The sequence below is a fragment of the Pleurodeles waltl genome, chromosome 5 (assembly GCF_031143425.1).
Source record: "Pleurodeles waltl isolate 20211129_DDA chromosome 5, aPleWal1.hap1.20221129, whole genome shotgun sequence".
Taxonomy (NCBI): Eukaryota; Metazoa; Chordata; class Amphibia; order Caudata; family Salamandridae; genus Pleurodeles; species Pleurodeles waltl.
The window spans coordinates 1,411,901,064-1,411,929,039 of record NC_090444.1 but is presented as its reverse complement, the minus strand read 5'-3'; the positions used below and the strand labels follow the sequence as shown (position 1 = coordinate 1,411,929,039).

At 42.4% G+C, this 27,976-nt stretch overlaps 1 protein-coding gene across 1 annotated transcript in view; it reads right to left on the bottom strand.

Moving 5' to 3' along the window:
* Positions 1-27,976, bottom strand: part of LOC138296505 (CD109 antigen-like) — a 775,136-nt gene that overhangs the window by 301,421 nt on the left and 445,739 nt on the right. The window contains exons 20-22 of the mRNA XM_069235676.1: positions 26,170-26,283; positions 16,089-16,307; positions 10,247-10,391 (exon numbers count right to left, since the gene is read on the bottom strand). Of these exons, the coding sequence (XP_069091777.1) occupies positions 10,247-10,391; positions 16,089-16,307; positions 26,170-26,283 (478 nt within the window). The remainder of the gene's footprint in view (positions 1-10,246; positions 10,392-16,088; positions 16,308-26,169; positions 26,284-27,976) is intronic.

Sequence of the window (27,976 nt, the reverse complement as noted above, 5' to 3'; positions counted from 1 at the left end):
CTTCTTCAAGGGTATTTTATAATAGGAGGGGACTTTAATGTTATGCCAAATACCTTGTGGGACTCATCACGTAAGAATAAAGCACAGAAGAAACCAAAAACTTCTCAATTTTTGGCAAAACGGATACAAAAGTTAGGTTTAGTAGATGCGTGGCGAGCTGACTGTATGTTAAAGAGTACACGTGTTATTCTAAAAGGTATAATACGGCGTCAAGAATTGATTTTATTCTGGTCTCTTTTAGAATAAAATGGCATAGAACAGGAATACTTGCAAACTCTTTCTCAGAGTATTCAGTTCCTTTGATCGATTTTGATGATTTCAAGGATTCGGCTAATCAGCATCGTCGTTCACAATGGCGCCTTGATAGGTCGCTTTTGGCAGATGAAGACTGGGTAACTAACCTCAAAGTATCAGTAACTGATTTTTTGAAGATAAATAAGGGATCCGCCCCTATTTTTTACATTTGGGGGGCAGTCAAGGCCTTCATACGAGGGGAGGCTCTCTCATTCAAAGCCCATATATGGAAGAACAGCTTGTGAAAAGAGCTCTAAACTGCAAAATGAGCTAGAGCAGGCGTGAAAAAAAAAACAACTACTTTCTAGTCCGGAGACACTTCAAGGGTTGGCAAGGGCCCAGGCTAATCTAAGAATTTTTTTTTTTCCTAAGGAAATACTTAATAGACATACTAACTATAAACGTCAATATGAAGAAAGTGAGCATGCCGGTAGATTTCTAGGTTGGTCAATCAAAAAGCGCACCAGTATTAACTTAATAAAAGCCATCTTCGATGAAGAGCAGGGTAGGATGGTCATGCATTCTAACGAGATTGAAAAAGTATTTCTCTCACATTACGTTAAGCTATATACAGAGGAAAAACAAGTAAATGATTCACAAATCCAAAAATATCTAGATACAATACTTCTACCTAGGCTAGATACGGAGGCACAGACTTTATTACTATCTCCTATTACCTCTCAAGAAGTTTTTAGAGTAATAAGGGAAGCTTCCAACTGTAAAGCTTCAGGTGAGGATGGCCTCCTGGCAGAAATTTACAAAATACTAGAAGATCTAATAGTTGATATATTAACAAATTTATTCAATGCGATGCCAGAAGGAATAGAGGTTCCCTCCGAATTTTCAAGAGCAATTGTGGTCAGTTTTATTAAAAAAGACAAACCACCGGAATATCCAGGTTCATATCGTCCAATTAGCTTGCTAAACCAGGACTACAAACTTTTTACTAAGATTCTGGCAGTTCGTGTAGCTCAGGTTGCTCAAGCATTGGTACATGAGGATCAGTGCGGATTTCTGCCAGGTAGGCTACTATCCACCAATACTAATTTTTTGATACAAACTATAGATTATCACATAGCTGTCATCCAGCGGTAATTATGATGCTCGATGCTGAAAAGGTGTTTAACCTAGTACAATGGCAAGTGTTATTCATGGTGCTTGCAAAGTTTGGTTTTCCTGGGAAATTTATTCAGATTATACAGACTCTCTATGCAGGGGATCAAGCAATAATTTCAGTCAATGCCCAGACAGTAGGATCAGTGCAAATGACGCGAGGCACGCAACAGGGTTGCCCTCTCTCTCCAGTTTTGTTCGCACTTTTCATTAAGCCGCTAGCTGCAGCGATTCGACAGGACTCAAATATTCTAGCCCCTCTACTTCTAGCTCCCAAAGTAAAACTATTTGCGGACAATATGATCCTATTCTTAATGCAGAACATCAGAATATCGATAGAGCATTTGCAAAAATTAGGGCATTCTCCGAGCTAGGGGGTTATAAAATTAATCAATCTAAATCAGAGCCTTTGTTATATAATACAGGGAAGTCGGTCCTGCCGCAAGGTATTCATGTTGCATCTTCACCCTCGCATCCCATTAGATATCTTGGTATATACGTATCTCCGAGTTCGGCAGATTTGTTTCAACTGAATCATATGAATGTTCTCAAAAAAATACAAGGATTGTTACTTAAATGGCAGGAGACTCCTATGTCTATTATAGGAAGGACTGCTTTGGTCAAAATGCCGATCCTTCCGCTACTGGTATTTGTCTTTTCAAGCGTGATTCTGCGAGTTCCGAAAAAGTTTTTTGATAACTTAGATGTACTAATTAGACAATTTATCTGGAATCACAAGAAGCCCAGGCTCCAACTGGCTAAGTTATCTTTGTCAGTGGAAGACGGAGGGTTAGCTCTTCCGAATATGGTAGCCTACTACGAAGCAGCTGTATTTGATTGGGTGTCGAGGGTAGCACAAAAGCCAAAATGTAATTTCTATCTCAATCAGATGATGTTAGAAATGAATGTCCGTCGTTCGCATTTTTTTAAATTTCCTCACCTACCAAAAAGGTCCAGGGATAAGTTACCAATTATGATCCAAACAATTATGCCACAATTAAAATGTAAATATCCAATTGATGTGGCATTTTCGTTCCTTCGAGTAAGGGACATTGGGTGTTTAGGAGTAGAATTAAGCCAAAGCACTATACTGCAATGGGCAGAGCTGGGTTTTAAGACCTTAGAGGATTTTTACTTAGTGGATCGCTTGAAAACATGGGCACATTGTGTAATGGGCGCAAGCAATGTTCCAGAAAATGTAAAATTTTCATATTGTCAAATTCAACACCTTTTGCATCTAGTGCTACAACCATTGAACTACGCAAATGAACACATCGCTCAGGCCTTCTACGATTACCAGCTAGGTATTGGGAAATGGTATAAACTACTTCAGGATGCAGGGGCAACTAAGATAACCATCCAATTTTTGGTGCGAATAACCAATATGACAGGATGTAAGATAGAGGTACAGCATTGGAGAAAACACAACAAGGTGTCGCACAGAGCACTTAGAGGGGCCAATTTTAAAAAGATCGCTTTGTTTTCCAGGGGGTTGTTGTACTATACTCCTGCTGTAGTAAGAGATATGCATCCCGAGGCATCAGGCTCCTGCCCACGTTGCCAAACCTTTCAGGGGGAATGGATGCACGTGTGTTTTAGTTGCATATCTTTGGCAAGGTACTGGGAGCAGATTTTTCAAAGGTTAAGCTCCTGGATAGGTCATGTGATTAATCCTAGCCCTTTGGTTGCGCTTTGGGGCATGACACAGATTATTAAGCTCTCTAATGCATCCAGACAAATGGTATTTGCAGGTACAGTGTTAGCTTTATCACTTATCCTGCAGGCATGGAAAGCACCAGTCCCCCTGACATACGCACTATGGGAGGTGAAAATGGAATCTACAAGGGTTAAAGAAAAGTTGTATGCTCAGAGGATAGGAGCCATGAAAAGATATCATGCGATTTGGGCTAAAATGAGTAATCAGGCGGAAGTTTAGGCAGAGGATAGGGGCAGTTGAGGAAGGAGAGTAAGCAATTTAATTTTGAATTTTGAACTATATGAAAAATGTAATTGTACGTTATAAGCTAATATGTCGTAACAGTCATGTATGCAATGATGCAAGTTGGATTTATGCAAAGTTACACCTGATGAAAAATACAAAATAAAAAATAAGAAAAATAAAACATCATCTGCATGTTTCAGCATACCAGGGAGCATTGGTAAACACTGATACTGCTTGTTAGTTGAGGATGGGGTGTTGAAAAGGAAGTCCTCCTCTAAAGGTTCAGCATGCATTTGCACCCCATGATATGCAGCTGCCCTGGAGATAACTTGATTGTACGCTGTAGTATCCTCAGGTGGAGATGGTCTTGTGGGATACAAATCAGGATTGTTGAGTGGGATTGGATCTGAGTTGTACATATCCCATGCATCTCTGGTGTAACTAGTATCACCCCTTTCTTCATCTTGTGAGGAAGTGTGAGTGTGTGTGGGTGAATGCAGTGGTGGTGGAGTAAGAGGTTGTGGTGAAAAGGAAAGTTGAGGAAAATGTGGTGAAGAAAGCTCAACAGTTTTTGGCTTTTCCTTTTGCTGGTAGATTTTCGCCGCTGGTGGGGCAGTTTCAACAGTTTCCTGGAATGCTGATTTCCTTTTAGTATGTGGAGGCAGAGAAGCAATCATTTTTCCAGTCTCTTTCTGGATTTGATTTACTGCCCATAACCTCCAGAATAGGTTCAAGTCTGATTGATCCCCTTGATGTTCTAAAGCATGCTTTGTGCTTTTAAAGGAATGTTCAGTAGGTTTCCTGGGCACATGCTTCATTCGAGTCGAAAGACCTGTTTCCTCTGTATAGGAAGAAGTTTTCAGCTCTGAAGTTGGACTCCGATGTTTCGGCTCAGTAGATGGAATCCGAGGATTCGGATCCGAAGCAGAGTGCGGTTCGGTTGTTTTGGCTCCGATATTGTGGGGCGCCGACTCAGTTCGTAGATGGAAGCCTGCATCTTCTGGCTCGACCCTGACACCGAAACAGGTGTGGTAGCCTGTTGAACGAGTGTCTTGGCCTTTTTCGGCGCCGAACCCGAAGGTCTGTTGATGATTGTGTGTTTTTGAGTGGTACCATGGCTAAGAAGCAGTGATGCACCCAAGGCCTTGCGTGGTATCTTACGTGCTGGGTTGGGGCTGGTATACTCACATACTGCGCTGCAGATATTGTCTGGCTGTCCTCCTCTGAATCCCGCACGGAGTCGGAATCTGGAATGGAGACTATCGTTTGTGCCTGTTCTGCACCAAGGATGTCGGTGGTGGGCTCTGTGAATTTCTACACCATCTCCAATCGTCTTGCTCTTCTATCTCGTAACGTTTTCTTCGATCGAGAAGACTGACATGCCTCGCAGCTTTCTTTCCGATGGTCTGGAGAAAGACAGAGATTACACACCAAATGATGGTTGATGTATGGAAACTTGGCGTGGTACTGAGGACAGAATCAGAATGGAGTCCGATCCATAAGCCTATGATGCAATAGACCCGAAGAGGCCCGAGAAGGGCGCGGGCACCCAAAAGTGCGTTTAACTGATCCCGACGGTACGATCCGATCGAGTGCAGTAGGAAACCGCGTTTGAAACTTTTGAAACTATACTGACGGTAAGAGAAAAGATAGAAAGTTCAGAGAATTGCCGAACCGAAAATCCCAGAGCGAGAGGGAGCACGTCAGAACTCGATTGTGGAAAGAAAACAGTCTAACAAAGGAGTCGATGCCCATGCGCACTATCACTGAGAGGAGTAGTCACTTGCTCCTGTGACTCAAAAAAAGTTTCTTCAAAGAAAAACAACTTGTAACACTCCCAGCCCAACACTACATGGCGATATATGCACAGCATGTGTATCTGCAGCTACACTTGCCATCGAACATATATCGAACATCGAAAAGCACTTTCTGCTTCCTTTGTGGTTTTCGGTATGTTGCAGGTGAGTGATGCAAGAAAAGGAGTAGGAAAAGTGTCTGTACACACCCTGTGATAGCCAGCACTTCTTCTAAGAATCTACACCTCAGTAGAGACCGTTTTTTTCCACTGGAATGCACAAACACTTTTTAACAGGTTCTAATATTCTTCTGTAGAATCAGTCTTCATGACTGGGGAAGCTCCATATTCTCCATGAACTGCTGGAAGCCTTCAAGACCGGTCTTCACTTGAAGCCATTACTGAAACATTGAAACCACTTAGATGAGAATATTATATGGAGGTAAAAATCTTTTGGAAAATCAAGACCTTTCTAGCTTGGAAACTGATACACAGTCACTTACTCCAAGGGGTTGACTCTTCCTCTACAACTCTCTACTATTCCAATAGTGCCATGTACTTGGAGTGAGAGATGAGTAGACACACCAATTCCATTTAAGGCAAATGGCCTTCTGGTGTGTCTCTGCACTCCTCAAACCTTTCATTTCATCCCTTCAAATTAGTGCAGTGAGAACCATGCTCTAAAGAGTTTGACATTGTAAAGAGGCACAGTCTACATCACTTAATCCAATGTGTTTTTTCTTGGGCAGCGCTTAACGTCTTTCAGGGGAAATGAGAATCTGGTGAGAAACAGGAATTCTAAGACTCCACATGTCTTAGTTAGATAAGTTTGCTTTGCTCTTCCTCCTCTTCTGTCTGCCCACATGTGCTGTACAAAATACAAGAGGAGATGACAAATATCATCTTAGTTGCCTTGTATGGGCCTATGAGATTGACTTCCACTGCCTCTTCTGAAAGAGGATGCTGAAAAAGGAAACTCCACAGGGTGAATATGCAGGTGTTTCCTTAATTTTCAATGGGATGGGAAGTAGCTCATAGAACTAACTTATAAAAAGTGAGTTTTCTTTTTCTAAAAATGTATGCTTCTGGGGCTGTTTTTGAGTTAATTACAGTAAAACATTATTTCGAAATCTGCGTGAATGACATATAATATTTTTGCACAGCCATCAAGATATCAGTCTTGAGTCTTGGTTCTTCATTGTGGCTATTGGTGGTTCTACTACCTCCATTAATGCAGCCTGTGGCCTTTTTTGGGCAAGTCTCTTAGCTATGTCTTTGTGAGCTTACAAATTAGTACGGGTGATTCTACATGGAGCTTCCTTTCAGAAAATATCTGCACCACTTCTTGCATGTTAAACCACAAAGGTGCAAATGGCCTGCCCTGTGAAATTTTCTATAGTATTGGTTGAATTTTCAGCTCCTGTCATTTATATTGCAATTGCTACTGTTATATATGACATCCACTGAGAGACAACAGAATGAATATCAGTTTCTGAATCCAGATTTTTACTTGTGTGGTGTAACAACGATGACAAAACCATGTTTTCACTGGTGCTAAGTCACCTGGAAAGCATTTACTTCAATCATGTTCTTACACTTCACCAGAGTCTCCGGAGACAACAGCAATGCAGAATAATAGAAGGCTATGATCTCACTTGCCTCAGCCATGTCTTCACACACCTAACCTAAGGGAGGACAGAGAATGTGGATGGTGCTCAGCCTCTGCCAACTTTCATCTGCTCTGTCAACCATGGGTCTCTTCACATCTGTTCTGGCAGGGAATGTCAGCTGTCTGTGCTTCTTTGGAAGAAGAAGGAGGAGGGCCCAGAGAGTGGCAGGGAAAGTTGACCAGAAGGCAGATTGTGTTCTTTTTTATTTCTAATGCGTGGAACGAGGGGTATTGTAAAGAGGGTGGTGACATCACTTAAAAAATGTGGATAAGGGAGGATGAGGCAAATTCAGCTGGTGCTGGGGATAGGGAGCAGCATACCTGGTATTTAATTTATGAATATGATGGGGCATGTCCGACACCAATGAAGGGAGACATGCTCTGAATAAACTCTGGCACTGACTAGCCTTTAAATGCCAATTTCCGTGCTTCAATCCAGGGGTCCCTGCACCCAAAGGGAGGGTGATGGTACAGAGTCAGAACCCGCTTCGGGGACAATGGATTGATTGTCAGACAGGCATCGGCAAGAGGAACATAACCAAGCCAGCACCCTCAACAGGGTAGCCACTGTGATGGCTTGCTTCTGAGCGAAATGGGAAGAATCCAATGGCTGCAGTGAGCTGTGCAGTGAAGCAGTGGACTAGTCCCTTGACTCGGACTTGCTAGCTGCAGGGAGATGGTGGAGAGGTAGAATCAGAGTCATACCAGGACTCAGACTGGAACTGATGAGCATTAACAAGACCACGTGTGTGTGCTGCTCACTGAATGCAGGATTGCAGGCCTGCACTGGCAAGTAGCTCAGCTCAGGCACATGAGCAAAATGTTTTTGATTATATGATTTCACCGATCTCATTTCATAGATGAAAACTTACAGGAAAGAGATATAGGACTGGGTTAAACAGGTGGGATTATATTCATGCACTGGTGGCATGGTAGATGTACACGCAAATGGTAGTCATCCCCTTGGTAAAGGACAGAATGGTTAGTGTACATAAGCTGGTGTCCAGTCATTGATGCACTGGGTAATTGGACCCAAAGGTTGTAGTGTGCCTTCTTTGCTTAATTATGTCACCTAAAGATGAGGAAAACCAAACAATCAAAGGGTATATATTCCTGGTTCTGTAGCATTCAAATCTCTTGACCTGTGGACCTATGACAACTCTCCAGAAAAGCTGGATTCATTCTTGCTAGCCATACATAAACCCAGGATTACAGTGGAAAAGAAAAATCAACTCTAAGGCCTGGGCCTTGGCCTTCTGTGAGCGGATTAGAGGAATTTAGCAGATAGGGTAACTGAGACTGTCTCAATTGACTATTCTTCAGCCTAATACCACAGAGAGCATTTACATGAATGGATGAGATTCCTGCAGTTCCTGGAGGAAGTGCTGAATGGTGCTCTTGCCGCAACAATGTTAACATCATAGAACTACGTGAACGGATTGCAGGACAAAACACAAAACTCTGTTTTGGGAACAGTTTCAGTGCTGAAGTCACTAAAAGATGTTGCTCCTCTTTCTTCTAGAACAGGCACATAGAGTTCTGAAAGACCTGCAGGCTCCTGTATGCCACCCAAACCTGTGATAGCTGGGCTGCCAGAATGCCGGGATTGAAACCTAACTGCAATAAGCAAGCAGTTATGACCCTTTTGATATAGCCTGCAATAGACTATCATTGTTCTTAGTTTTCATAGCAGGGATTTAGCATCATCATAACTCTTTCTGAGAAGTGAAGGAGAAACTCAGTATAACACACTCTCACTCTATGCTGTTGTTCCCACTAAACTAAAACTACTGGACAGAAATAATACCATTTTTCAGGGACCACAAATATGCTTGCAAATAGTGGGGGGACGATGGTCAATGGATAATGGAATGCAGATAAGCCAAAACCTCAACTCCACAGAAGAACCAGACAGAGAATGATGATACAAGACAAACCTACAACGGAAAGTAACCAAGGGATAGCAGTTGGCACTAGATTCTGCATCCAGTGCCAGTTTCTCTTGTTGTCCAAATTGGCACATAGTCACAAACACCATGGCACAGGAATCTGTAGATTTTTTTTTATCTAGCTATGGGACTTAAGAGGTTAAGAGGCAGCGTTCTTCCACGGGGTTTGGCCTTCCCCAGTCTTGCAGAGATGTTCACTCTCAGTTGTGGATCAGATTAAGTGTCAACTCTATGAAATCTAAATTAATGTGCAACTCATAAAAAGAGTACATAATTATTTTTGTTGTACGGAAATCTCATGCGAATCAAAGCTAGCAATACTGCCTCATCTATCGTACCACCTTTCCATTTCTCTGTTGAAGTGCAGGGTATAAAGAACATGTTTCCTTGCAGTAGTTTGAATTTTTTCTTCTTCTATTACCTAGGGATTATTTTCCCTGTCCTAATATCCCCAACCTTTCAGCACAGACTATCATCACTTTCTCTGTTTGAGCAGTCCAGTATTCGTTCCTATGACTTGCACACTCACACTGTAATGTACATGTGTAGAATGCAAAAGTCCCTTCTCTTGCATACTGCATCACGAAGGGTGCTCGTCACTCGTATGCTTCTCACAGTGAATCTATGGCAGGGGTGCAATGAAAGCCCCTCCAGCGGCCAAGGCTAATAATCATCTGTGAGATATGTGAGACTCATGGGACTCATCCCTTACTGCAAGGGTAGGAATCATTTTGCGTTATGCCACTGACCTACGGTGTTGGCTTGAGATGCCAAAGCTCTTCTACAGCGCCCTAACATAGCTCTGCTCATAAATATGTTGAGTAAGACTGGAGGCCGACACCTTCTGTTTCTTTATGATTTTGGGTAGAGGGTGCACATCTCCAACCACCAGTGACCTAAAGGGGAGACATTTAGAAAGGTGCTGTCTTCCTATTCCCTGGTTGGCGTCCAGACCCACAATGTTTTTTTTTCACTAATTTATTGAGTAGACTTATACAATTAATACAAAAATACACTCGGGTGAAAGAATGGTGATTCCCATTGTCGATCGTCCTGCACAACCCCCGGTATCTATTCTTTTATCCCGAGTTTGCAGCCCGAACCAGTAGCACAAAGCGCTGGCATAATAAATGAAAGGTTTAAAGAGAGGACGAATCATGGTCTTTGGTGGATGATCAGCTTTAGGAAATCGTTCCCCATTTTACACAAAATTCTGTTTAAAATGTGCCTGCCTTAGGTTTTGACATGCTCTTATCAGGAGTCATTATTTAATGGAGCAAGCAGAAGTTGTGGGTTAATATTTGACTAGTCTGACTGACCCCATCTTGTGTTTTGATGCTAAAAAGAAATATGTATGTGACTGACTACTGCGGGCTGGCCGTGGTGCAAGGAGAGATGTGTCTCAGCGATGCAAATGAACATGTATTCGTTGTTTAAATTAAGCAATGTAAATAACCTGAAGAAGAAAACGAAAACACCCTTACCAACAACAGCAATGTAGGCATGTTCACTCGCAGGTACTACATTTGATGGAAATAAAAAGTTCAGTGTTTCAGTAAATGAGGACTGTTTACTGTTCGTCAAGTCCAAAAGTATTGACCTCGAAAAGAACTGTTCAATCCCTTCCGCCTGTCAAAATAAACATGGATTCGTTTAAATATTGTACACCGTGCAATTTCATATTTTTGAGAAAATCTCCAAACTAAAAATTAACTTTTTGCTGAGGATATACCTTACATTAAAGTGTTTGACAACATCGAGCATGTACTAGTGGTTGTAAAAACTTACAATCAATTGTTGATTAAAGGGGAAAAAAGTAACAAAATAAAGACATTTCTCAAAAGCCAACAGCAAAAAGCAATGATTGAAAATCTAACATTATAGATTCAACTCGTATGGGCTTACATTTTATTATGTTTTATTCCAGAGGTGAAACTATTTTTTTGGTTTTCAGCTACAGACCGATTTAGCTGTCTGTTGGTTGACTTACACTCTCCAATAGTTATAATGTAGTTAGTGGCTTTTGGATCAGCCCCATCGTCATGCTTGAATGGCTTTACTGTCCATCCCTGGTGTCTGCTCCTGGTTTTATGATGTTACTCCCTTTTCTTGTATTTGTCCAACTCAGGAGCATTTCGGTCTCACAGTATTCTCACTGTATGATTTATATCTTTCTAATTGTCAACAAGAGGCATCTTTTTTCTATATGTATCAGCAGTCCGTGAGAGTGCATGTGCTTCCCTTCTTTTACAGTTTCTTTTCTTTTGAAGTTAATTTCATGGAGACCAACTGCTGCAGAGTTCTACTGGGCCCACATGCTGTACACTGTGGTACGTTGGCATCTGTAGGATATATTGTGTTGTACAAGCATACTTAAGCTGCAGTTTGGTCGTTTAGTGCAGTGTGTTATGGTTGGGATTATGCTATATGTTTAACATTGGGCTTATGCCTCTAGAAAATAGTGTGATGTTTGAGTATTCATACTATACAGTGAAGAATGCCTGATTCTTGCTCCTAGAACGCTGTAAAGTATCACAATGGAGGGCTAGCATATCTAGGATGCAGGGTGGTAGGTGGTAGACCCAAGATACAGCTCAATGCAATGGTTTGGTGGCATCAGTATTACATTTAGTGGATTAGTTTCTTTAGCTTCCACTAAAGTTTAGGTGGTTAGTGCCACTAGAATGCCGTTCAGCATGAGTGACTCCACAAGTATGTAAATCCTTTATTGTTTCAGCTTAAATCAGCCATACAATAAAACACAATTTCCTAAAAATAAATATCAAACATTTAAAATAAGCACTTCATTAAATGTGTACAAATCAAGCCATTTAAACTACAACAATTAGGGCAGTATGAAATGAAGGTCACTGTTCATCTAGGTTTTCTGTCCCCTTCCAAGATGAAAACCCAAGCACTAGCAAAAAGCATCTTGGATAGTGACAAGCATGCCAACAACACTATATTGGTATGCCGAAAGGAAGATAGCTATACCTCCCAGCCGATGGCATAATCATATTAAATTCGTGCCCTGTCCAAGTCTATATTTTGTAAAAGGAGGGCAGTTGTCTATGGCTAGGGTGCAGTGTTGGTGGCTTTCCATCCATAGGTTAAAGTAAAATGTAGTGTTTTAGCATTCCGCAAGTTCAGTGTGATGTGGATTAATGTTGTTTAGGTGCAGAACATTTGGTTAGTATCCATGTTGTAGGAAATGATCATCTTTTGATGGGTATACCCCCGAAATGTTGCCATAACTGTTTTTTCTGGCTGTAGAACTCTGTACAACTCCCTTACCACTGCTAAGCAGTGGTAAAGCACCTGTGCTCTCCCTCTCACCATGACTAAATTGGTATACCCATAACTAGCATACTTAACTTACCATTGAGTGTCTAGTATATGGTACAGAGTGTACCCAGGGCCTGTAAGTTAAATGTCACCAGTGTACTGTATCACCCACTGTGCCACCCACTACTGTGAGAGTGCAAACATCTACAATTTATAGCAGGTTTTAAATTGTAAATTCGAACTAAGCAAATAACCTCTTTTGACAGCCCTAAAAATACCTTTTAAAGATTAGGTCACCCCCTAGGTACGCCTTACTGCCTACAAGGTTTGGTCCTTGGCAATTAAAAGTAGGACATGCAAAAGCTTAATGTTAAACAGGTCCTTACAATGAAAAAGCCCCAAAAGCTATCTTCACTATAACTGGATGTTCAATAGGAAAACACTGGGGTACTCTATTAGTTTTAATAATTCTGATTTTGATTAGAACAGCAAGAACACCTCTTTTCAATAGTTATTCAAAATTAAAGGTAATGGTAAAATCAAACCTTTAATAACCATTAAGGAAAAAGTACTTTTAGAAAGTTACGTTTTCCCTGCCTAAAGCCTCTGCAGGCCCATTTGTATGAGCTACCATTGTCACCTGGCAGCTGAATAGTCCCATTTATAAGGTGTGAACACTGATCCCAGAGCCAGAAAAATGCTTTGGATGTGGGATGTGTTTCTGTTTCTCTGGCAGGATGAACATTTAGGCTGAGCCCAGGAACTTGATTGGTTTCAAAGAGGCCTACCTTGTCAGAGGGCCCTTCTTGCTTCCCCCAGTCAGGCATGCACGAATCTCAGTGGGAGAAGAGCTGTCTCCAGGAGTAGTTTACAGTGACCAGAGAGGAGGGATTGCTCATTTTCTTAGCCGCACTTCTGGGGTGGGTACACAGGCTCTGTACAAGCGGACGGGGTTTCAACTTATTGCATTTAGGCACACAGGGACACTGTAGGATTGTTTGATGTAGAGAATGCAGGGCATTTTGTAAAAGTGGGTAGGGGTACCACTGGCAAGTTTTACCCTATGGGTTAGAGAGGGGCCAGTAGTCACCCACACCCACATGCTATTGCCAGGCATAAATGTGGCACCCAAAGCACCCTCCTCAGAACACAACATCTGGATGATCAAATGAGATTTCGCCTTGAAGTCTGAGACCTGAGAAAAGCCTAGAAGACTATACCTGCTCTCCTTCTTGTACCCAGGGCAAAGAAGCAGGCTCCTAGGGTCATAATGCTGACCTGTTCAAGCTACAGGGACACAACAAACTCCACAGGCCTTTTCTGAAACTGCCCAGATGCCCAGTTCCAACTGGACCCACCCTGGACCCTGCTGCTGGACTCTGATGGAGAGGGTCTTGACCCCTAAGAACTGTCCCTAAGATCCCAGGACCCTTAGCTGTGTCTGAATCTACTTCTCCTAATGTTTCCTGAAGCCTTGGATTATTTTGCTTACAAAGACCTCTGGGGGACTGGCACCAACTTGTCAAGCCAATCCAATGTAGGCGTGTTGATGCTAGGCTGTAGATGCAGGTTGCCCCCACTCAGAGTTCCCACACCAGCAAATCTGATTCAGTGGGACATCAAACAGAGGGCATCCATCCTTGTGGCACCCTCTCTCCGGCTACAGCCCACAGCCTTGACCCTCTGGAAGAGTCCATACTCCAAAAAAGTGACAAAGTCTGAGCATAAATATGTTCACTGGATAAATGTATCAAAAGTATTAGGCAGGCAAGGGACCTTGCTTGGACATGAAATTCAAACTTATTTTCCTCCAAAAAGTAACAGCCTCACCGGGATCTCCCTAGAAGCTGTCTGATGTTGTGGAGCCCTCTTCGACCAGCTGTCCTGCCCGCTGAAGATTCTTGACATTCATTTCAGAGACTGAGGGACTCATTACAAGTTTGGTGGTCCCAACACAAGACCACCAACTCGCAGGGAGGACGCCACCAACATGGCGGTGGCGTCCCCCCACCCTATTACAAGGATTCCACTGGCCTAACCTGGCTGACTGACTGAAACCTTGAAATAGAACATTCCTGCCAGTCTGACCAGCGGGAACAGTACTACAAGATAGCACTTGGATTCCTTTAGGGAGCAGAGTGCTATCTTGTTGGACAGAGGGGCTAACCAGCACCCTCAAAATGCACACTGTGGCCCACTGCACATGTTCTTCGCCAGCTTTTTCACAGTAGGGAAACTGCCATGAAAAGTCTGGCAGAGAACAAGGTTGTAATCAGCAGTGCGGCACAGAATTCAGTGCCGCCTTGGCTGATTACAACCAGGGCGGCTGTCACCCCGCCGGGATCATGGATCCTGGCGTTTATGGCGGTCTGTTGGTGGGTCCGCGCGCCAAACTCGTAATGTGGCGGTTGGACTGCTACTGCGAGACTCGTGGTTTGTGAGCGCAAGCCTCGTAATGAGGCCATAGGTCTAATGATAACACTTTTTACCTGGTCAAACCTAGTTGCTGTATTTGATCTGTGCTATGTTGCAGTTGAACTTAACTCACACCTTTGTACTGGTCAAGCACAACCAGATTGCCGTGTTTGGAGCTTAACTCTTTTTGGCCCTATTTTTATCCTTAAAGTTTAAACTTTCATGTCTCTTACACCCCTTATTGGCTTTTTCTAAATTGGTTTGGGTTTTTTCTTGTGCTATGAATTGACTTTATTACTATTTTGGTACTGCATAAATACTTTACACATTGTCTCCAAGCTCTGTGTCATAGTTAAAAGGGTGTTGAGCTAAGGTTGATTTAGCGACTTTAGTAATTCTGACTGACAAGGATTGTAATTATTATGTGAGGGAAGTAGATACCACCCTCAACTAACACTCCCAATTTATTACACTAGGATGCATAGCAGGATCCTTTGACAATGCCTCTCAAATTGTAGCGGTTTAAAGTTCCTAGAAAAGAGTGTAATGTGCTGAGGTATTACTCCTAGAATGCAGCAGTGTGGTGGGGTAGTTCCTGTAGGATACAGTAAAGGGAACATTACAGGTAGGTTACCATTTACTGAAAGATGTGCACTGCGGTTGGTTGTAGATATGGGAGGCAGATGAGTGTTTGTAGTTAATGTCCATAGGGCATGGTACAATATGATGGGCATTTGCATGAAGCCAATTTGTTGCACATGCAGTAAGCTAACAATACAAGCTAAAGATTTGTCGACCAGACCTAAAACAGCAATCAATGTTCTGGAAACATTTTCTATAAAGCCATTTTCGTTGTAAATGCATCATGGTGACAGCAAAATCTGATGTTTACTTCAGCTGGACTTAAACAGGATTTGGAACAGATACTTTTCATTTTTCATTAGAAATAAAGGAAATGATGAAGTAAGAAAGACACAAATGAGGGGAGTTAGGAAATGTAGCCAGAAATGTGTATGAGGGATTCTCTGCAGGACCTCTGGTCTCACACTTTAGGTATGCCTTTAACCAAGAACGTTTGATTTTACTTAAGTTATACGTATAGTATACCTACTTATAGAGGCTTTTTGTTATTGTGTCATTCACATTTTCCATTACCCCACTACGGCATACAGCATATGGCAGTCAATCTACCCATTTCAGTCACTGGTCAGCTTCACTATGAGTGACATCAGCATGCCCTTTCACAAGAGTCATATACACTCACAAATTAGTTCCTGTAAGTACCAGTGGCTACTATGACAAGATATGCTTTTTGCTTTTAGCCAATATTTTTGTTTAGGTTGATGAGAGCCCAGCATCTTCCCCAACTGAAAAGGTTTGCACAGCCAAGATCAACCAAAACAATTAATGGCAATGCTAAAATGCTGGCAGCCAGCAATAGACCTACTGGCTTTGCCAATGTTTGTTTCCAAACTGCTTTTAAAACACTCTAATACGTACGTTTCTAATGGCTTTTATAGGCTTTGAAAAGGTCTAAAAAAAGACAGATTTTTAAAACGATTCTTCATTTACTCATAATACCACTAATTTATGAGACATTCACTGTTTCAGCAACAAGTATATTACCTTAACTAAGACTTTCTGTGTGATTGCATCAGAGGTAGTAGGAGATGTTGCTTTTACTGTGATTTCAATCTCACCAATCTGGTTTGTTTTAATTGGGAAAACAACAGTTCTTCCATCTTCACTTGGCACAGATACAATATGGGTGTCTGTTGTAGCACTGATATCGTTTGTAGTAAATATAAAATCAAACGCATCACTCGGATCAAGGGTGACGGTAACCTAGGAATAGATAAATTAACAAGACATTGCTTTCCTATAAAATGAAGGCAAACTGAAATACAATTATACTTAATAAACATATAGTTATCTAAATAATAATAATAATACAACTAAAAACAACAATAATAATGGTAAAAAGAAAATCAGGGGCATAGCTTAGTCAGTGAGATTCGGGGGGGGGTGGGGGTGAATGTCAAATTTCCCAACTACAAAAAAGGCATAGGCCACAGGGTGAATGAATGGGATGACCAAGGTTCAGTGTCCGTACTGATGTGCATTAGGTGGGCCTTAGAGTTTTGTGGACAGGTACTCCATTGCAATGGTGACGGAGTAGCCTGTCCGCAAAACTCAATATCAGCCCATCTGATTTTGAGTCAGACTGACCACAAGTTTTAGGCTGACCAAGGAAAATTTACTCCATTGTTGTAAAACTCCATGCAATGGCCCAATGCTGCTGTTAAAGGGAAGCTATCTGACGATCCACCCAGAGTAAATGATCAGATGGTTTTTTAACCGTTCCATCACTCCTGGCTACATTCTAGTGGTGAGGGACTGTAAAAAAATAAAAATTACCCCCTCCAGCATGGGAGGAAACTCCTGCTTTAGGAGTTAGTTTTTGAAAAATAAAAAACATTGGAAAAGTTGGACAGCCAGCTGTCCGTCAAAAAGTTCTTACATTGGAAGGAACCGCCATGATGCTGGTTCCTGCCAATGTATAAAAAAGTCAATGCGGAAGGCGTACATCTCTAAATTTGGCAGGCAGAGTTAAAACAGTAAAGTCCGCCTTCACCATCTCTGCATTTAATCCAGCAGCCAAAAGCTAAATCAGGCCCTCTTTCTAATGTGGTATAAATGGGCAAAAAATGATGGTTTGGAATGCCTGTGGTTAGAATACTGGCAAGCATTTGTCCCATCAACGTTTGGGTGTTAGATTGCCATTAGTGCGCCTGTTAACCTGAGACTGGCTCATCTTTCCATGCCAATTACTGCCAATGTTTCTGAATTCTAAAAAGTAGTCAATTTGCATCCCTTCAAGTAGTTCTTCTATAGGTGCAGATTTGTTACATTTCGGTAAACCAGTCAGTATATATATTTGTATTATCCAGAAAACAAATAAGTTGAAACTTCTTAGTTAAATAAGGGTGATGAGAAAAACTAAACACAGGCATAGCACACACAGCTCATTGGCCCACAGCCACAACTAAAAATCAAGAATTCGTCTATTTGGAGGTGTCACACCCCAAACACCCCTTATAGCTACACACCTGATAATAATAATCTTTTGTCATTCATTTGATAGCAATTTAAGGACATAAAACAAAATGGTGTGGATTGCCACAGCCCCACGTATGCCAAGTAGTATGATATCGCACAGAAGATAATGAGACAGTAGTGTCACCTTCTGTTAATTAAATACCAGTAATATTATTAATGCTGAAATATTGTTATATGCTCTCCCCAGAAAAATACCTGGAGAAAGGTCAAAGGCACAAGCAACCAAAGAGGTTTTAAATATAGCCATCAATAAAAGCATTGACATACAAACCTCCTAAATCGAAGTCTGCATGAGTTAAATTCTCCACAAGTGCTTTAAAGTCATCACAGTAATGTAATCCATATTGGGTAGAGTCTTGTCAAGAGCACTGTGGAGGTGTGAATGTGCTACATCCGAATATGTTATGGTGTAAATCACTGAATGAACAGAGAGCCATTCAAGATAGAAATCCTAAGAAGGGGTAAGCAAACAAATAGAGGGCAAGAAATATGTATTTGATTGGAAAATATGATAGAAACACCTGAGGTTCGGTATCATAATATACTATTTCTACTGGATGTAGATGAGATCAGTGGGCTCAGCTACTGTTGACTCATGTACTGTGGTTTTTGAAAACCATGTGTATTGTTTCCTCTTTATTATTGTGTATTATAAAAAAAAATAATGTTAAAAAAACAATATGCTTGTAATACTGTGAAAATAGTATTCATTTAAGTGCTCTAGGAAGATCAAATATTACTGAGGGAATATCTTAATTAATGTACATGACTGAACTTTGTGGGGGTTGGATCCAAGATGGCGACCGTAGCAGACCCACAGCTGAGAATTCTGTGAAGGCCCACAATTCATCCTGCATTAATCCTATGTAGCCAGAGCCCCTGACTCCCTCACTGCCATAGGAAATCCTCGACCTAACTGTGGGCCATGTGGTGAGCGGCTCCGATGGCCGCCTAGTGCCGCCGCCAGAGTGTGGCAGAGCTGTGGAGGATGAATGCAGCACCCACCCCTAATGAACGAAATGGCCACATGAAAGCTGGACCCTGGGCCGTCGATGACTGCCTGAGCAACCCTACCCCTATCAGCACTTGCTAACCTGTATCCATGTAACCAACTCTAAACTAAAGCAGTGCGCGCCACCTGACGCAGGCACCTCATTGGACAAAAGGAGACCGCAACCCTGTGTTCAGCCACAATAACAACACAGCTCCACAGCAGCTGATCTGAATGAGGGTCCGCTCAATGCTGCGATGCTGAGCTGGGGATCACCAAGACTGGGCCACCAGTGATTCCTGAGACACGTGAGGGGGCTGCGACAACAGAGAACCCGCTGAGCTCTTGGCGTGTACAGACTGCATCGCCAGAGCCGAATTGTAAAAGGCCAGGAAGTTATCTCTGTGTCCTACATTGTACACCCAGGGGCACCACATCGTCACTCATCCTTGCTGGGTGGAGCTGCGGTCCTCTCGCTATTAATTGTGGAGCCTCTCTGAATTTCCGCCCAACACTGAAGCAAGGCCTGCGATCAACCGCAGATCAGCCGTGGGGATAGCCTGGAGGCAGCGCAGCGGCAATGGCAGGCTATATACTCGGCGCCATAGGGTATTTCACACTGACTAGGCCTATATCTACTGTGACATACACCCATAGCAGAGATTGTGGCCCATTCTCATTGGAAGCAATGGGCCCACACAGGGCCCAACAAGCACCTGATACCCCAAACTTACTATCACCTTGAACTGATTGGAAACTCATGAATCCCCTAGAGCTACGACACAATGCTGGCACAGCACCTCCTGCATTAGAGATACTGCTCCAAGGGAACTATTGCTATTGTATGGCCTGATCGCCTACTCTATAGTAATTGTTACTGTCTTCCATTACCGTAATCCAACCCTTAGTTTGCTCTGTGTTCCTTTATTGACTCGCTGAGGCACAGAGACATTTATCAAGAGAGGTGGGTCACGTCCCCTACAGCACCTACTGCTGCAAATGAACCTGAAGGCGATAGCGTGCTCACGCTGAGTGTTCTGCATACTATATTGCTCCACCATGATGGAAAAGCTGAAATCCACGAGGCCCGTGCCACAGGATACCGTGCCCTCTGGCCCGACGGACTGCACTGCTGAGGCTCTGACTCACCTGGAGACTACTGTCCAAACACACTCTGCTCAGTTCAACATGGCCCTTCCAGCTATCCTAGAAACCAAAACTTTCTTGGAGAGCAGGATAGATGCAATCTCCATTGATGTTATTCTGATGCGGGTGGATCACTGCAACTTGATTGACCATGTGGACGCAATGGGCACATAGGTTTCCCTTAAAACCTCTCATCCTGGGTGCCCCACCACACCCTGTTATTTCTCGACTTCTTAATTTTCAGGACTAGGATTTGGTGTTACAGTTGTTCCGCATGAAAAGCCCATGGCACTACGAGGATATAGTGATCATGGCCTATCCAGGTTTCACGGCGGAGGTACAGAACCTTTGTAGCTCTTATGGCAAAGTGAAGCAAAATCTCAGGGAGCTGAACAATAAATATGTGCTCTTATTTCCAGCAAAGTCTGAATAATAGAGGGTGAAGTGAACCATGTGTTTGCAACACCAGAAGTCGTGTGGACTTGGCTGCATGTGAATGGTCTAATACAATCAGTATTGGAGGATCCCACGGATGAACCCTGGTTGACGGCTTGCACTCGCTGGTGTAATCACAAGGCTCCCAAGGCCAGACTCTTCCAAGCTCAGGCAGCTGTTGAACAAGCCAAAGAGAAGCTCAAGGCTTCACAATTGACTTTGAACTCCTTCTCTCAACTGCAAATGACCCACTTACTGGACTATGATTCTGACGCCAGCACTTAGATGTCCGCCTGGTCATGCCCCTCACGGGCCTTGTGATTTCCCTGCACTCAGCTGATGATCTATGGAGTTGCCACTACAGAGACATCTCTCCCGTGGTCCATACCACGCATTGGAAATGTATACCAATGGGGGCTCACCCCAGGGTTCAACGCTCACCATGTGCTAGCTCCGGATTGACTGTTCTTTTTCCCTTGTGGGCCTACTCCATGGAACTCCCCAATGGATTGCTCAACACCTCCTGATATAGTTCCACTGCATGGACATTGTTGAAATATAAGCGCTTCCTACACACCAGTTAAACTGTTCTGAGGGTTGTGGCATGACACCTACAGGTCCTCAGGCCAGGGATTGGGGAGTTGTTCCACATGTTTCAATTACTGTTTTAGTTACTTTAGCTGGTGCAATTGATACCCAAAATGCTGAATGGGGGTGGATGGTGGGGAGATAGGGATTTGGGTGTTACTCTCAATATTGCAAATTGCTTTCATGACCACTATATACACCACTCTGACTTAGAACATACCTGGCATGGCGACTCCTGCTAAAAGACACAGGATATATGCCTACCTTACGCACAGGTGTGTAAATTTTGCATGTCTCCTGCAGACACAACTCACAAGTGGGGAACTTGCCAAACTTCACAGACACTGGACTGGACAGGTGTATGGAACAGGATACTCTGCCTCTGCCAGGTGGCCCTTATCTGGGTTGCTCCCGGAGGTCCCATTTGATAAACTTAAAGTCTACACTGATACAGAAGGCTGGTATATTTTCCTAGAAGGTACCCTGGATGGTCGTCCCATCACTATATTCTCCATTTATGCCCCCAATACAGCACAGGGTACGTTACTGAACTCGCTCCCCCCATCTATGTCACTTGACCCCCAAGCATCCGGACTCTGGGGAGGTGATTTCAGTTGCATACATGACACTGACTTGGATTGCTCAGTACCCCCTCTCCAGAATATGTCTGGCTTGCAAGTCACCAAACACTTCTGACTTTGGACCAAGTTATCCGAGCTGCATGATGTTTGGTGACTAAGTCATCCCAGTGATAGGGAATACTCCTGTTATGCATCAGGACATGAAATCCACACACAACTTAACTATTCTGTACCACAGATTGCTGGCAGCTTATTCTGATCTCTGAGTACCTTCCATGGTCCTTTATAACCTACCCCTACCTCAGCATCAATATCTACCACACGGACGCTGACTTGCTTAATGGCAATCACAGCAGGGTCTCAAGCTCAATGTGACAATCCCTACCTTTCTGGATACGACTTCTCCTTTCACCTATGGGGAGAGAGTCAATTGCCAAAATGTTAATCCTCCTGTGGCTTTTATACCTTTTTGCAGCTCTACCGGTGAAACCCACTAAATCCTACTTTAGAACATTGAGGAGCCTAGAGGCTTAGCGAGTGTGGGTCATAGATGGATCTCTATCACTACACTCCAGCAACCTCTGCTGGAGTGGCAGACTGGCAGTTCCAGATATGAAGTGTTACTTTGCAGCTGCCCAGTTGCAGTGGCCAATGTGCTGCATTGCAGATGATGCAACAATGGAGGGTGTTATGGTTAGGGCAGACCTTGGGGACAGTGTAGAGTGGCTGATTTCGCCAGACTCTCCATCTAATTCGCTAGGTAAGCTGACGTGCATGGCAAAACTCATTTGGACTTGGTTTATTCAGCCCAGATGGACATTGACCCCATACGCACCACAGCTCCTTTTATGGAGCATCCCCAGGTTGAGACGCCTACTGCAAGCCATGAAGGGAGGAGGCGATCACCCTATTGGGAGATATGTACAAAGAGGGTACTCTACTGTTCTTCCAAAGACCTCACAGATACTTATACTGTAGAGGTGGGGCTCTTCCTTGCATATACTGCAGTCAAGACAATCATTGGGGAGATCTGGAAAACTGGCCTGGCTGAACCACTGACCCATAAGTGACCGCAGTGTGTGCTAACACATGGCTTTGGTCGAAGGGCAGTTTAGATGTGATACATGGCCTCAATAGGGGGGAGTGGCTTGCCTCAGATTCGCAGTAAGACTAAGTGGGACGACTGCCTGGGTACAGCTCTGACTAATAATCAATGGTCCATGGCCTTGGAGGAGGTGAAGCAAGTGTCACATAATGCACACCTGAAATTCACACAGTTCAATTACATACACCAGACACACCTCACACCATATCATTTGCACAAGATGTTCCCGGGAATGCCACTGGTTTGTCCTAGGTGCGGCCACAGGGATGGTACCTTTATTCACATGTGATAGGAATGTCAGCCACTGCGACCAGCATGGGCTAATAACATTTGGTGGAGGTGACTAATGCTACACTTCCTCTGGCCCCCCTTCTCTGCTTACTAGGGATTACAAAGTGAACTAAAGGTAATAAGAACTATTCGGAATTTGTGGACCTAGCACTGGATTTATTCAAACGCTTAATTGCCATGTCCTGGTATGCCCCCCAGCCACCTACCATTAATTACTGGTTGGGAGCGACCTCCCGATGGGACTCAGCAGAGACAGGTGCCCTCACATGCGACCGCAAGATACATGGGAGAGGTCGGGTGGCCACACTACAGAACACATATATATTGAAGCTGTCAGAAAAATTACATCCACTCCCTCCCCCATAGACAGGTATCCTGCTATACCGAGTCCAGTCCCGGCACCATGCACTTTTTGATGAATACACCTGTGCCATTACCACCTATCCTACCCATATCGGAGATAATATACTCATGAGGTGCCTTTGGTTTCTTCTCCCCCTTCCCCTACTCCTACCCTAGACCATCTATACAAATCGCCACTACATTAGCCAAACCCCCACAGCAACCTGAGTTTAGTTGCATGCCCGTAAGCTACTATAATAACTATTGACAGTACTGCCTACCAGAGAGGTTTAGAGTTTTAGTTACTTGTTGTTCTTTCTTTTCATTTCTGAAATGGCCATCCTTTTGCATGATAGAAGACACTATCAAGACTTACCTAGTTAACTTTCATGCTCAGAAGCTGTAATCTTCAAACCAACTTACTAGTCGTTCTTCATAATGGCATAAATGTTATTATGATAGGAAATGTATCCACGTCTTAGATTTTTACGAGAATTGATCATTGTATATTGTCATTGCCCACTATTGTTATCTGTCTTAAATGCAAATAAAGACATTTTTTTTAAAAATGACTGAACTTTGTAATTCGCTGTATTTTATCATGAGGATTTCTGCTTGATAATGGTATTTCACTGTATTTTGTGACTTTGTCATGTGTCTGTAACTAATTGAAAACATATAAACTATAACTTTATTGTATATTTATCTGTAGTTTAAACTGATGTGGGACAAAGTCAGTGCAAATTACTTGAGGATTAAAGTGTTGTGTGTCCAATCGATGAATCTATATAAAATAAGAGAGGACAAACCTGGCAACTTCAAGAGCTTTGATTTGATGCTTAGCATGCACAGGATGGGGAATGTAATGCTTAGCTTTGAAAATAATATCAACTGAAACATGGACTTTGTCAGCAGTTGTTGGGGGAAGTATATTCCATGTGGGGAAGAACATTCTATAGTCACCGCCTTTTTAAATGATCATAACTAAATTGATTTCAACATGTTCAAAATCAGGATGCTAAGCTAAGGCATTACAAATGGAAACACAATAAACGAGCCCTTCACTAGCATTCAGCAGAGGACAGAATCAAATTCAAGGTACTATGCAGCATGCAAACTTCAAGCATCCCTTCTATCATTGTGCTGTGTTTGCTTTATTCCGCTATGCAGAGCACTCCAGTAGGTCACTTTCAAAACTTTTCACAGCAATCCAGCTACAGAAAGCATGAAGGTGAAGTTGTGTTATTTAATGCCTCTCCAGATAGATTATCTAATGAGAGCTATGCATACTATACTTTGAGGTCCAATGGATATTTGGTAATTCATATTACTCAGAATTATGATCTTCTCGATTTCAAGTATAACCAGCTGCTGAGTAAGGCCAAGACACTACTCACCATCTGAGCTCAGAAGGCATGTGAGCACTATACCTAGAACTTCATGTTTTACATGTATTTCGAGGAAAGGAAGGCATCCAGTGCACTTTTAATGTTGACGCTGCTTGGAGAAAAGCATTCAGTCTTGGAGGGCACACTAAACAAGACATCTGGCTGTACTTCAGGAAACTACATTCATCACAAAACCACAGCACTCATGATGTTTGCAAATGGAGGCGGCCAATTTGGAGTTATCAATTAGATGTTTCCTCATGGTCCAGGGTGTCCCTGCTAGGCAATATTGATACTTTGTTGTGTCAGGCAGAACTATGCTATCAAAATGTGTGAAAACCTCAGGGTTTGTTTTCATTTTGGAAGGATGTTTGAAGTTAAAACTGAATGCAGATATATTCATAGGATCTCAAACATATTGTGGAAACAAACTTCTATTGTTAAAAGTGTTGTTTCAGAGATATTTTTGATAGAGTGGAAACTCATATTTTCTTTTGCACTTTGGGGCCCTTATGTATCAAAGCATTCCTTCTTAGACACAAAATCAGAAAACCTATCAATACTGTAGGACTTCAGTGCTAAGCTATACTGATGATACGTTCATGACATTGTTTTTAAGGTAATGATTTTTGTGTAGGCCAGTAACTTATTGTGGTGGGGGAACATAAGGTCCAATTTAATCATACACAAGCAGAACCACCACCTCCCTACATGATCTCCTCTTATGGCACAGAGGACATGGAAGACTACCTTCTGCCTGAGAAAGGCTGAGATCCTTAGTACGACTACCCCCATCCACTAGCGCCCTGGGCAATTTAGCAGCAGCAATTAACTCAAAAGTGTAAATCTCAAAATCCTGCATAAAAAATGATTCTGTGAAAAGATAGAAGGTTGGTGTAATCAAAGACTCTAGGCTATAATTTGGAGAGAGAGGAATATGTAATAAGCAGGTATTACATATTTTAAAGGGTCCAACAGACCATCATAGAAAAATTTGAAAACTGCACAAACACCTTCCATCGATTGGTTGCCGCGTTTCTATGGTATAAATAAAATGAGAATAAAAATTGGTAGGACAGTTAAAAGGTTTTACAAATAACCTCCTAAAATAATTTTGTTTTTCAAGTTACAATCCTCTATTCCTGTAAGAACGAGTTCAATTTACACATCAGAACCTGTGATTGCATCAGCACCACAGTCACAAAGAACATGTATTCTGCACATTCTTTCAACTTCGTGGACGCAATTGTGTATACATATAGTTTGTATTTTAAAGTACTTTCACTTTTGCACTTCTGTTATGAATTTACTTCAAACTTTCAGAAGCAAGTAATCTGCGTTAACTGCCTGGAGTGAGGACATGGCTATTTTAATTAGAATCAATCGAGTGTATAATTTAAAAAGTAGCAAAATGGACCAAATGCAAATACTGTTACTGCATAACAGATATTCACCTAGCCTTTATATCTAATATATTGATCCACTTTTTATTTACCAAGTAGTTGTAAAATTGACCGACAGGAGACATTGAAAGAAATTTATCAAAGTAGCAGATTTACACTGGGTGAATTGTGTTTTTCTGCTAAGTATTCATGCCTCCTTGACATTACTTCAATTAGTCACACTTGATAATGCGGTTATTCTGGGTAAATACGTTTTTAGAAGGCAATAATATTCCTAGGTATTAAAAGAATGTCAATTTGTTACTTATTCATATTACCTCAGTAGTTTCTGCCAAGTAATTAAAGATGGTAACTTCCAAAATGAACTGTTCTCCTCTCGTCACAGAGTAGGGGAGATTCAGAGAAATAAAAAATGGCTGGAAGGCTTGTAGCTGGAGAAACACAATTTCAAAGAACAATATTTCAAACAGTTGCTCTGCATTAGATGGTAGTTATTACAAATAGAAATACAATAATCGACAAACTACGCAGCAAATCCTTACCCAAGAGCAGGACCAATATTTATGTAAAATAGAGTTATGCTTTTAATCTATTTCAGTATTCATTTTTTTTTATCTGTAACTGCCTTGTTTATTGCCCACATTTGCCAGTTGTATTCACCCTACTTACCTTACATCCTCCTCTAGTGGGTGCAATTAGTGGGAGGGTTTTCTAAAACATGCTCCTGGACACTTCGCTACCTCTCTCTACCTTTGCCTCCTGTCATTGCTCTCTGCCATCGAGGGGTGTGTTTGTGAGGTCAGTATATACTTGTCTAAGGATATATGTGTATGAGTAGCATGTCCACATAATGTGTGTGATGGTGGCACACCAAAGGCACCCTAATGGCAAGTCTGCTTACACCCGTCCACGACCAGGTAGCAAGCGCCTTGCACTAGACATGCTGTTTGTGAGCACTCCGTGCTCCGCTATGTCCATTACAAACTATTGGATCTTGAAAACATCCTAGGGTAAGCTATGTTTTTGCTTATTTTTCTAAAAAAGACATACCTATTCTTAACATTAGAAGTTCTCATTCCCAACATGATTCCAATGTTAAGTGTTTGTTTTTAAATGTGCTTTCTCTCCCCAATCATACTTGTTGTTAGAACTGGGGTTTCTGGTTTTCAGAGTATGTACCCTGTGTAAGTAGGAACCACCTCTTCTAATCAGGCTAAGCTGGATACACACTTAGAGATAACCTGTGCTCACCCTGTGGTAGCTTGACTCAGAACAGTATTAGTGCAACACACACACATAGCAACACAATGAAAACACCACAAAAAGAATGAGAAAAATAGAGAGTATTTTATTAAAATCAAATCAAAGTGACATAAATCCAATCAGTAGAAGTGGAATTATGATTCTTTTAAAGAATAAACTAAAAATACCTCTTAGAAGTCACTAGCAATCAAAGGGTTAATTGAGGTGATAAGGAACTGGTGAAAATCAAAAGTTCTGGCTGACTGAAATGGAAAGTAGGTTGGCTACAGAACCCATGAATTGTCTACAGAAAAAGTACCTTGGATGGAGCAAACAACGACATCGAGGAGAAAATGCGAAGGCGATGCATTGGTTCAGATTTGAGCAGTCAGTTTGAAGCGCCGTAGTTAAGCCTCGCAATCAGGCCCGCGTCAACATTGACCGACGTTGAGATGAATGCAATGCATCATTGTTGAGCCCCACAGAGCGTCGTCTTCAGGCCAGGCAGGCTTTGGACCCGCTATCAAACAGCCTCTGCATTGGCCTCAAAAGGGAAATGCATCAGTTCCAAAAGGTGCACGGATGACTTTCCTTGGTTTTTGCAGAAAGCAGCTGCAGAGCACACTTCTGACGTCCAAAACTTAAGGGTGCACCTCCGGCTAAGGGTAGGACTCACAGATGGCAGAGTCTCGCAGCACAAAGCAGATAGCAGGCTGTCTTTGATGTCCCTGACACTACAGGAGAACAGGGCAGTGGCAGCTAGTGGAATTTGAAAATGATGCAAGAGTGCGTGGAATGTCAATCAATCAATCAATCAGGAATTTGTAAAGCGCACTACTCACCCGTGAGGGTCTCAAGGCGCCGAGGAGGTGGGGAGAGAAG